Genomic DNA, 12,133 nt, shown 5'->3' with positions numbered 1-12,133 from the left:
TACCGTTGATGCAAACGGCCGCACAAATGAGGATGAAACAGATGCAGTACTCACACTCTTGCTCTTCCTCTCTCTGTAAACACATCCAACGGTCATCTTCCTCGATCGAAAGCGAATCTGCGTGGTGAATTTCATGGACAGCGCTGGCAATAAAAAAACCGGATTTGGGAAGCAGTACACTAGCCTTGAAGTTGGTAACAGAAACGGAACTGCCAAGAATGGGTTGATCGATTCTAAAATAGAACGATAAATCTGTTTAGAGGTTTGTAAAAAAGCGCTTGTTTGGACTGTATTCAGCTGTCCGATATTGTTTGCATGTGATGATATCATTCGGACAATTAATTCTTCCTGTTTTTTGTTGTTTATTCTTAATATGTCTTTTTTTAACATTCCAGAACTTAACACAATATTCATATATATTCTTATATATATTTCTACGATCACGGAGTAATTTAAATGTCTTCGGTTAAATAATGTTCATCTTTGATTTTGCCTTTATTTGATTTTGTCGCTTGCTTCTTAGTTGTGGCGCCATCTATGAGGAAGTACTTTGACTACTGGATATCGAGTTTTTGGTTTATTAAGACTCCTCGCATTGTTTTCAAACTAATATGAAAACATTGTTCAATTTTGAATTTTGAATGACACAAAACAAATAAAAAATGCTAGATGAAATCATACATAACGTATTAAGTTAAATAAATTCCTCCAAGAAATTCGCTTGGGCGAGAAGTTTACTCGACAATAATGAGGCCGATCTGTGTTATGATCGCATTCCAATCAATTATGATCACAATGATGTTGAGATACGATCTAAGGTGCTGTACTCTAAAGATCTGTCGAACTGATATAGTTCCAGTGCTTACATACACTTCTGAGACATGGACTTTCAAACTGAATCTTCTTGGCCGCGTTCGACTGGAAGATGCTCATGAGGATTTTGGGCCCTGTGAGTTTGGTAGGACAATGGGTATAAGGATGAGATCTATAAGCTGTGCGATGAACTCACAGCCGTACAACGAATCAGACTTACCAGGCTCCAGTGGGTTGATTATGTCATGAGAATGACATCGGATGACCCAGCCCGTCAAAGTCCTCTTAGGTCGTCCAGATGGACAGAGGAGGCGTGGTAAGGCTAATTTGAGATGGAATGAGGGCGTTGATGCGTCCGGTAAATAGGTCCGGATAATGAATAGGCAGACGACGTTTGGCTCGACCGTGAGCGATTTAGAAGACTCCTGCAACAGGCCAAGACGCCTGTTAAGTTAGTAAATAAGATTCGCGTCACAGATTAATATATCATCTGGTCATAGTATGTAAAGACTGGTTCCATAGTCCTTTACCTCAGTGGCATATACCGAAAGTCTTAGATCGAATTTAATTCAACCCTGGTGCATGATTTAGGTGGTAAATCTATAGAATATTAGTTGTAGCAGGCATAGTTTGATAGGTCGTTACGTAAAGAACAAGAAGAAGAAGAAGAAGAAGACGAATAAGAAGGATACAAAAAGAAGAAAAGGAAGAGGAGGAAGAAGAAAGAATTTCTTCAGCGACTGTAGAGTTAAATAATAAATGCCATAATTACAGTAGGAGAATGCTATAATTATAGATAAGTGGAACTACTCGGGTTGTTACTTCAATGTTCTATAAAAGAAGGCAAAACAACATTAACTTTCCTAAACTTATTTTATTTATTTCACATAAATGTATCTCAATCCGATCGTCACCCGCAGCATTTGGGGAACCCCCGATCTGTATAACTTGTGTCAATTTCGTAACCCGCATACTCACCGCTGGTAACCATAGCGACCTTCGCGGGATGTCTGGACGTAGCTAACGTGCAAACTCAAAATATTAGTGCTAAATGCAAACGAACCCCGTCCAAAACATTACCTACCACCACCGCAAAGGTCACGCAGGGTCGTCACACACTAACCGTCTGCAGCTGCTGCTGATCGGTTGATTAAAGACCGCGTGCACCCGGTCGGTGCTGGGAGGCGTGAAACGAATTCGCCGCCGGGACACCGCACCGCCGCGGTATGTGACAGGCCGGCCTGGACAGCTACCGTGACTTGACGAATTGGCCCACAGTATAAACAATGGGTGTTTTTTTTTTTCGGCACACCACCCAGCAAAAAGAGTACGGGGTGAAATGTTAAAGGGTTTTTAATGTAGGCCAAACTGACTGTCTGTTTGTCAAACTAGGGAAGGTTTTGGTGTGGTGTGTCGATTGAATATAACTATTAAAGACTTGTCAGAAGCGTTTACTTTTAGGTATTTATTTCTTGTCTTTCTTTACACCTCTCTTGAACTGTTCCCAGCCCGGAGCCGTCACACTCGTTGATAGTTGTGGGGAACGTACGTGAGTTTGGGTGCGTATGTTAACGTTTTGCGTACCCAGCTCGGATTGTACGCACCAACCTGTACGTACTTCTTCACGTAGGCTGGTTGTTGAACACCGATCACCGTCGGATGGTTTACTACGCGATTCCCGCTGGCGTACCTGGATGCGAGAGGAATCCTACTGTGAACGTAAACCGGGTCAGAATAGCCAGTGGGGTAGACAGGGCGATAAGCGTTTGCCATCGGTCGGGCACCAGTTTTCGGATGGGACATGTTGTGTTCTTGCCTTGGACTATTCATCTGTCCCTGGGAGTAGTATTGGTTTTGCACTGGTTTGACCATTGGAACGAATTGCATCCCCGATTGCTCAGCTCTTGTTGGACCGTGATGGTGGAAAGGAGCACGAGTTGGTAGTTTGGGAAGTACCATCGAGTTTTCCACTCTCTTTGGAACGATGTGTTGGATGAAGCTCACATAACTGACGGCGGTTGGTACGTAGTGTGACTTAAGATTTGCTTCCGATTCACTCGAAGCACTTAATCCCCCGTGTATGCAAGCAATAAGCAGTAGAATCTGTTAGGAATCGAAAGAAATGTCATTAATTTGTAACTTTCCAAACCTCAAGTATCGTTTGATTTTCTCACCATATAGAAACACTGCATCCTGTGAGATGAATTGAGAATCATGGCTGCTAACGTTTTCACTCACGCGTCGAGACACCAAGGATGACACTGTGATGAGTTTCGATACATTTCTTTCTTTTTATACGCCTCTGCCCGAGACACTAATTCGCATTGGCTACGGTTGGTTTATTTGAAGTTTGGAGATGAAAATTCATTATCTAATTCGTTACACTCCCGTGACCGCTTCGGTACGGGCTTATCATTTTAAAGAGCAATTAGAAGACCATAAAAATAGTGCGCTATCCAATCTCGACACATCGTCATTTGTGAGCCTTTAGCTCAGTACAAAGTGGTTCGGTTTGGAGTCATTGAGGTGCTGCCATTTGCTATTCAAATCGGCAAGTAATGAAGGATTTACTTTCGCTCTTTCTACTGCGCATATTATGTATTGCTTTTTATTATAATCGTTTGAAACGGATGACGCAATCTTTCGAATTATAAGCTTAGTTTTCTGTAAGTTCTTTTGAATTGTTACTGTCTTTCATTTTATTCTTTGTTTTATTATTTGTTATCACGAGGTTTTTTTAAAATTTATTATGTTACAGATATTTTTAGTTTATCGCTATTGCTTTAACTTGTAAAATAATGCAAATATTTCGGTGTTTTTTCTTTTACTAAACTACTTTATTTAAAGATGATTAGGGTTTAGATTTTGTAAAAGATAAATAAAAGAGGGTTTCTAAAGTTTTAAATCAGTAACAGTCATTATTGTATTGATCATCGAACTTGTCAGAATGTTTGAAAATATTAATTTAAAAGAGAAAAGTGACAGATTTAAATTATTAAAAAATGGTAAGGAAATGGTAAGGAGCGACGATAAATAACAACAAAAAAGAGAATAAGATAACAACAACAATAAGTTGTAAAAATACTCAAAAATACTAAAACATAATAAAAATTTTGTAAGGTGTAAGATAAATTAAAGACACTTTTAACTACCCAAACGTACTTAATGCAAAGTTTATTTATTCACATGTCCAATCTTGTACAGTTTTTAACAACACATTATCACAGACACAAATCACATTACAATCCATGGCCATAGATGCCACCGTAAGCGAGGTTTTGTCCAGAGGACAGGACCTTTCCGCCATAGATCGGAGCTGGCTGAGCGATGATGCTCTTGTCGTACACTGGCTCAGCGATCAAAGCCTTGGCCGGATAGATGGGCTCAGCGAACACATTCTTGGTGTAGATTGGCTCCGAAACGATGGTCTTGGCGTATGCAGGCTCAGCAATCAGAGTCTTGGCGTATGCCGGCTCAGCAATCAGAGTCTTGGCGTATGCAGGCTCAGCAATCAGAGTCTTGGCAATCGGACCATACGACAGAGGCTTCGAGTACTCGATGTTCTTCACCAGAGCTGGGGCCTGGTACAGAGAGTGAGGAGCAGCATAGTCCAGGGTTGGAAGAGGGTTGGTAAGTGCCAGCGGCTTGCTGACCACAATCGATGGAGCAGCCTGAGCATAACCGTGGTACAGCTGTGGCTCCGGAAGGATGGTCTTGGTCACCAGCGGGGCACCATGTTTGACGATGTTGGAGTAGCTGACTGTGGACGGAGCATAGGACAGATGGGAGGCATCACTCGGGATGTATCCGGCGCTGACACAGGCCAGGGAAGCGGCGATCAGGACGAACTGAAAATGATAAAAGTGTGGTAAAATATTTTGGATACTTAGAGAAGTTACTCCTTAAACTTACTTTGGAAGCCATTGCTGAAGGTTGATAGAGGACGAATGCACTTTGTTGGAAAACTGCACGATGAGTGATGTGTGTCCGATCAACCGATTGTGCTTTTATAGCGAGGTGCCATTGTGCGAAAATTCGCCAAGCAGGATGTGAGAGGGGCGTCAAACGATGGCAATTTGAAAACTCTTTGTGTTTTGTGATGTCATAACGGCATGACAACAAGTGATATTAGTTCCATGTTAAGTTAAAATGGTGAAGTTTTCTTCAAAAACGATTCTATAAATGAGCGATCGTCAAACTCCGCTCCATGATCGGTATAGATATGCTTCAGAGCATGTTTAAAAAGAACATTTTCCTAACAATATTTTTAAGCGTTTCGCTTTGTTTTCATTCTTGTTTTATTTCCTTATATAAATTTGATAATCGATACGTATTTGATAATATTTATTATGTTTCAATTTTCGCTAGACAATAAAACAAACAAGGAAAACATAGATATTGGCTTGAATATCTTCCGGGTCAGAATCATCTTAATATATACAGTCATCTGTACTGATTATATCATTAATAATTTTATTTGAAACTATTACCCTGGCTATCATGCCAAATTGTTACTTAATTTAATCCACAACATCAATACGTACAGAGAAATTTCAAATGGCCATCGTTTGACGCCCCTCTCACATCCTGCTTGGCGAATTTTCGCACAATGGCACCTCGCTATAAAAGCACAATCGGTTGATCGGACACACATCACTCATCGTGCAGTTTTCCAACAAAGTGCATTCGTCCTCTATCAACCTTCAGCAATGGCTTCCAAAGTAAGTTTAAGGAGTAATATCTCTAACTATCCAAAATATTTTACCACACTTTTATCATTTTCAGTTCGTCCTGATCGCCGCTTCCCTGGCCTGTGTCAGCGCCGGATACATCCCGAGTGATGCCTCCCATCTGTCCTATGCTCCGTCCACAGTCAGCTACTCCAACATCGTCAAACATGGTGCCCCGCTGGTGACCAAGACCATCCTTCCGGAGCCACAGCTGTACCACGGTTATGCTCAGGCTGCTCCATCGATTGTGGTCAGCAAGCCGCTGGCACTTACCAACCCTCTTCCAACCCTGGACTATGCTGCTCCTCACTCTCTGTACCAGGCCCCAGCTCTGGTGAAGAACATCGAGTACTCGAAGCCTCTGTCGTATGGTCCGATTGCCAAGACTCTGATTGCTGAGCCGGCATACGCCAAGACTCTGATTGCTGAGCCGGCATACGCCAAGACTCTGATTGCTGAGCCGGCATACACGAAGACCATCGTTTCGGAGCCAATCTACACCAAGAATGTGTTCGCTGAGCCCATCTATCCGGCCAAGGCTTTGATCGCTGAGCCAGTGTACGGCAAGAGCATCATCGCTCAGCCAGCTCCGATCTATGGCGGAAAGGTCCTGTCCTATGGACAAAACCTCGCTTACGGTGGCATCTATGGCCATGGATTGTAATGTGATTTGTGTCTGTGATATATTATTGATTCGATTGCTTTACGGCTTATGTGACGTTGTAAAAAAAAGTATATTTATATAATAAAATTGAAGGCAGAAATGTCTTTAAAAATATGATCCATAATATTTTCTTTCGCAATCATGCTATCAAGGATGATTATTTAATTAGGAGTTATGAATGCTGATAAACACAAAAAAGACTGATTTTTTTGCGTCTACATTTGTCAACATCGAACGTAAAACTTCAGATATTTAGACGAAGGTTAACCTATAAGTTTAACCCCAAACCGGATGGTTTTGTTGTTTAACTAAGTTTTCATAGTGCATGCAATATGGTTTAGATCATATCAATCACAGAAAATAAAGCGATTGATGAAAGGATCTCTGTTACAAGACGGTTATGAGTCATGGAAATTAAAACACCTTCAATGCAGCATCCAATGGTTGGTAAACTTTTAATCGCTTAACATTCGGGGGGGGGGGCTGCATCGTTCGCAAGCCCTTCTTTTAAGGGGCAATATCGGTGTTATCGAGATAAGACGAAACAAGGTTCTTCGCAAATAACTATCACATCGAACGTCCATTTAGCTCTACAGCACCGGCGACCGTTCCCCAAAGGATTGCATGCCAAGGACTGGGGCGTTAAATGTAACAGTCTGCCATCCATTAAAGCCCTCGAAATGTGCTGGCATTTTACGCGCACCGATCGAAATCACTGTAATATTATATTGCTTTTTACAACGATTCACTGAAAGCACACCCTTAGGGCGAGTGGTGCGTTCCGTCCCTTTGGTGGTGCGTCCATCCGACCGAATATGGATTGGATAGTGGCGCGTAGATTGAACTCTCATTCCCACCGAACGGGCAGGTGTTTACGGATTATCAATTAAGCTACTCTTAAACTACACTTCGCTACAAAAAAAAAAGAATAGATGTTGACCGACAATAATCTTCCAAATTCAATCCAATCCACTAGGGCCCACACGGTTGCAAGCGGTTCGGAATCGATCCGCATCGGATCATTGCACCGGGTCGCTCGAGAGGGACCACACGTCCGCCGATGGTTTCGAGGGTCTGTTTCTTAATCTTAATTGAACCAAGCTTACCGAATGACACTGAACCGCATTTGCGAGCTACGGTGTTGCCCCGTAGCAACCCGTTGGCGACAAAATCCGCCCAACATGGTACGCACGATCGCGCGATCGGAATGGTCTGAGCCACATCGAACGCCAATGGCAGGGCGACAAAAGTAAGGAAATGACTAAATAATACCTGCTACGAGAAAGAAACCGACAAAAGTTCAAGGTAGCGTGTCTCCCGGCCGTGGTCGTGTGCGTCCGTTTCGAGCACCGTTCCGACCACCAGTCGGCCCTAGGAATAGGAGGCACCAGCGCTGGCCTTAGGAGGGAAGTGAAACGAATTGCAGAAATGAGAGAAGTTTTTTTGAAAATTGAAGCAAAAAATCAGTCACACACACAAGACATTCGACCACCGTCACCATGAGGACAGAAAATCGCACATACTTCGCACCGCCTCACTCTTCCCTTTACCCCGTCTCCACCATTCGTTGCGCTCCACATTCCGGTTGCGTAATCGTGTGTTAAACTACTCCAACATTAAGTTTCCTTCAGTGTGCAGGTCCCCGATCGTGCGATTGTGTATTGGGTCGCTTCCATTTTATTGTCATCGATCGACATCCACCCGATGATTACGGGTTTTCTCTTGGCGACGTTCGTCGCTTATGCTTGTGTCGCGGTCATTGAAGTCTTTTGAACATCTTCCTTTCGCTTGCCGGTAGGAAATCGTCCAACACAAGCGTATAAACTTCAATGAGGAAATGGCAATTATTTTGACGGGCACAATTGCTTTTTTTTCATGCGGGTGGCAATAGAAACGATTCACTTCCGACTTAGTGTCGAGTATATAAATGATGGCTTCACAGTGAGCATTATCAAACACGCGTTCGTATCAGCAGGCTGACAAGAATTCCAACTTCCACAATGGCGTTTAAAGTGAGTAGCAAAGCTGCCTAAAAAAATCCCTCTTGTGTTTTACAAACCCATTCTTTGGGATTCTTTTCTCAGTTCGTAGCAATCCTAGCACTGCTTGCTTGTGCCCAAGCCGACTATCTACCGACCGATCTGCCTTACGCGGGAGTTTTCGGTTATGGATCAACCATTGCACCAGCAGCCTTTACGCATGGTTCGGTGCTGTCCGGATATTCGCCAGCGGCTCATCTTGTGGAGCCGCTCGCTCGAGCATCGCACCGCAGTGTGCAAGCCGTCCTGCTGAATGGCTTTCCCAATCCAGCCCCCTTTACCATCGGTGGACCACTGCCGGAGGGTAAAACTACACTCAGCAAAACCTTCGTCTCTACTCCAACGTACGTCACTAGCCACGTGTCCAACCGGGTACACACAAACGAGCCGAAAGCCCCAATTAATAGTCATGTTTACGGGTATGACAAGAATGTTATCAACGCTGTCGAGGCACCCTTGTCTTACGCTGCTTACTACGCTGGTCCAAATGTTCCGTATGGTGCTGCCTACGGACATGTGTATTGAGTGTAACTAACACGCACGATGTACGGCACCGTTTAACTATCGACTAGGTGTTTGTAAATAAAAGAGACCTTTGCTTAGTGGAATCAACGAAAGATGTGTATTTAAATTTGCTTGAGAGAAAAAAAAATCGGTGCGTAAACTATAAGAGAAAATTGTTTTTCCAGCCGAAATGAAGTTTTGGAGTTTGGAACTTAAAACTATAAAAAGAAGAAAAAATGTAGAATTTTAATATTTTCATTTAAGATCAAATTTACTAAATCTCTGCAAATTATTGAAGAATAATTTAAATTCGTTTCTGTATGAAAATTCCCCCTTACGCGACAGTGGCGCCATCTGCCGTTGGTTCAATATTTTAGCATGATCTCACACCGAACGAGCATTATGGCTTCTAATTATGGCAAACTTATTTGTTGAGTTTTTCACTATGGTGCCATGTCATTTAAAGTGAGTTTGGTTATTTAAATCAAATGAAATTTGCTTAATCAGAAACTTGTGACATGAATATTTAAAAAAAAATACAGATGATTTGTGCTAATTGCTTTCTTTACGTGCCATAAATTTCCTCATTTTTGAGTAGGCGCTTTTTCCTCAGCGCGTCGTTTGTTGCTATATTTTGTTGTATCATTTTATTAAAATTATTTTAAGTTAAAGTGTATTGTGAATAATATACTTGTTGTACAGGCAGTCCCCGAGATATGCGGTTCCTCTTATACGCGAATTCGGAGACGCGCGGTTTTTGGAAATTTGACAGTTGAGTTCGTTTATAGTACAAAATCTAAGCCAAAAGGTCGAATAGTCGGTCGAAAATACTCTCCTACGTCATACAAAACATTTGTTTTTAATTTATTTTAATGTATTTTTTCAAAAAAGTTGCCTGATTTGCTGATTAAATTAAGTACAGAGCAGGGAGTTACATAGTTGACTTTGAAGTATAAACGATTTTCCTCCCGGATTCGACTTACGCGGAAATAAGAGACACGTGAATTTTTCCCAGGTTATGGCGGTCCGCTACAATCTATTCCTCTTCATTCATCTTTAAAGATAAACTGCCATTTCTAATATTGGATTCGATATTTAAACTAATATGTTCGAAGAACTGAAAGGAAAGATAATTTTTCAAACACAAATCAATCAATCGTTTAAAACTTGTGCAGTTGAGGCACTGTGCGTTACAACTGCATTAACTCCCATTCATCGCAAGCAGTGCTAATCCCGAGTAGCCTTTTTCCCCCCGTAAAAAAGTGTCACCCCAATCGAGCACATGAGGCTTTCCTATCATCTACTGCCCTCGCAATTGCTACGCTATCCAGCAGGCTGGGTGAGATGTGTTGCGGAGGTTGTTAGAGTTGTTCGAGGGTACTACCTGCCACTCGATTGGACGACAAAAATGAATCATCGATTAAACGCAACACAAATCCCGTGGAACCCCTTCGCATTATCGCAATGGGGTGAAATAATATGTAACAGCCCAAATATGATCTCTCTCCCTCGCATCTTGCTCACTCGCTCTGCAAACGGGGAAAATGTGCTCTCCGGAATGTGAAGGATGCATACGTGCTCTCTCTCACTCTCTCCTTGTTTATCTCTGTTTCTCTGAGCTAGGATGCATACGGCAAATGATGTTGTTGTCCCTTTAGCGGTTCCTATGAAAATGCCTGCTATGTTCGCCGATGTTGTAAACACGATAGAAGTTGTCAACTATCTTGTACAACACGAATGCAACCGGTGGCAATTATTATGTAAAAGATGCGTGCGTGTGTGTGCGTGTTTTTTTTACCTGTTTAATGATTTCATCGTAATTGTTCTTGTACGAAAAAAAAGCTTAACTAAAGTGCAGATTAATTGATTAAATGTTTACCTTTTTTTAAGTTATTTGCTAGCTGTGAGTTAGCACTGTGCCTTGACCATGCTATAATGCCTTTCTGCTAGTCGTTTTTCGTTTTTCAAACTCTTCGCACGACATTCACATCTAACAGTTTGATGTTATAAATTTGTTAAATTATTTGCTAATTATGCAAACAACAGCTACAGCTTCCATTAGAATGTGTGTGTTTTTTTTTTTTTGGTTGCAAATAAAATATCACTTTTTTTCTTTCCCCTTTCCGCAACTACAACAAAAGCTACCACTAAGAACTTGTTTGGTGATTATCGCAGTCCGTGTTGAAGCTTCCACAATGGGAAATTTGTAAGATTGTGTTGCCTCTGTTTTCTTCCTTCGCCGTTTCATGCTCAATATCCCCGCCGACCGCCGACGATTATCCATCATTCCCATCGACCTTTACGCGACTAGCTGGCTAGATGTTGGTGCGTTAGTGTGCGTTGGTAGCTTTCCGTTTTGTTGTTTTACTCTTCGGAAACTGGTTGTTTTCGGGTGCATGTTTTTATTTGAAAACGCGCCCAACAAAACTAAAAAAAACTACCAAATCTGCTGCTGCCTGTGTCGCGTTGTTCTGGCGCGAGAACTGAACGTTGACGACGGTGTTGGGCATCTTCACGATCAGTTCTACCGGTGCGTATCGTTTCCCTTCGGCGATGGTCAACCAAACGCCGCCACCACCACGGGCCGGTAAGATAAATGCCTCCCGTTTGGTGGGAGCTGCAAGTATCGCCAAGCACAAACCACACATTCTTCGTGTTCGCGTTTCGATCTCTGTTCTCCTTCGCAGCGGAGTTCGTTTCGTTCGCCCGGCTCGCTTTATTTTAAGCAAACGAACCCCGCGCCCGGGAACGAACAAGAACAAAAGGCGCGCAAGATGAGACACGACGAAATAAAAGAAAAGCTATACCACGACTCACTGGACTCTGGAAGCGTTGCCGGTGTTGCCCCGTTCGGTCCCCACTCGGGTCCACCCTTTGGCGATGATGTTACCCATCGCTTGGAACAGGTTTTCCTGCTCAACATTCACCCCGACTGCCAGCCTTTTCGACGACGACGGCGACCAACGGCAAGATCGCGAGACCTTGCTCTCGCTATGCATTCGACAGCATAAGCCGAAGATTTTGGCCGGCTTTGCAGAACGACCATACACACTTCCTTGCCGCGCCCGACACCGCTACCCGGCTACCGCGGACTCAAGCCGACTGATAATCCACCCTGAGCCTGATGTTCAGCTTCAGGTGTGTGACGGTCCGCTTTTTTTGCTGTGATGCTCTTCTGTCCGGAAAGTGATTTGTTAAGCATTGTGTAGCCATAATCACTTCACTTTCTATCTTGTGGAGCCGGTTTTACGATTAGTATTGGTAAAGTAATGCTTATTACATTCCGATCACTATAGTATTTGGAAATCGGAAGTAATGTTCAATATACTAAACATACTTCTTACGACTAGTTAAATCTAAAGAAATATACTTTCAAATAACAA

At 42.6% G+C, this 12,133-nt stretch overlaps 4 protein-coding genes across 4 annotated transcripts; 2 read left to right on the top strand and 2 right to left on the bottom strand.

Annotated features, from left to right (window-relative positions):
* Positions 1-2,331: 2,331 nt before the first annotated feature.
* On the bottom strand, positions 2,332-3,005 carry LOC128718667 (uncharacterized). Its single transcript, XM_053812288.1, has 2 exons — positions 2,988-3,005; positions 2,332-2,916 (listed from the first exon to the last, which is right to left on the bottom strand). Exons 1-2 carry the CDS (start codon positions 3,003-3,005, stop codon positions 2,332-2,334), a joined length of 603 nt encoding a protein of 200 aa, XP_053668263.1.
* A 1,047-nt stretch (positions 3,006-4,052) lies between these two features.
* On the bottom strand, positions 4,053-4,849 carry LOC128718666 (adhesive plaque matrix protein-like). Its single transcript, XM_053812287.1, has 2 exons — positions 4,726-4,849; positions 4,053-4,661 (listed from the first exon to the last, which is right to left on the bottom strand). Exons 1-2 carry the CDS (start codon positions 4,735-4,737, stop codon positions 4,053-4,055), a joined length of 621 nt encoding a protein of 206 aa, XP_053668262.1. The 5' UTR covers positions 4,738-4,849.
* Positions 4,850-5,410: 561 nt separating this feature from the next.
* Positions 5,411-6,207, top strand: LOC128718665 (adhesive plaque matrix protein-like). Its single transcript, XM_053812286.1, has 2 exons — positions 5,411-5,534; positions 5,599-6,207. Exons 1-2 carry the CDS (start codon positions 5,523-5,525, stop codon positions 6,205-6,207), a joined length of 621 nt encoding a protein of 206 aa, XP_053668261.1. The 5' UTR covers positions 5,411-5,522.
* A 2,000-nt stretch (positions 6,208-8,207) lies between these two features.
* LOC128718664 (uncharacterized) lies at positions 8,208-8,771 on the top strand. Its single transcript, XM_053812285.1, has 2 exons — positions 8,208-8,219; positions 8,292-8,771. The coding sequence occupies exons 1-2, from the start codon at positions 8,208-8,210 to the stop codon at positions 8,769-8,771; spliced, it is 492 nt and encodes a 163-aa protein (XP_053668260.1).
* The last annotated feature ends 3,362 nt before the right edge of the window (positions 8,772-12,133 follow it).

Source organism: Anopheles marshallii, chromosome 2, assembly GCF_943734725.1.
Source record: "Anopheles marshallii chromosome 2, idAnoMarsDA_429_01, whole genome shotgun sequence".
Taxonomy (NCBI): domain Eukaryota; kingdom Metazoa; phylum Arthropoda; class Insecta; order Diptera; family Culicidae; genus Anopheles; species Anopheles marshallii.
This window is presented reverse-complemented; position numbering and strand designations above follow the sequence as displayed.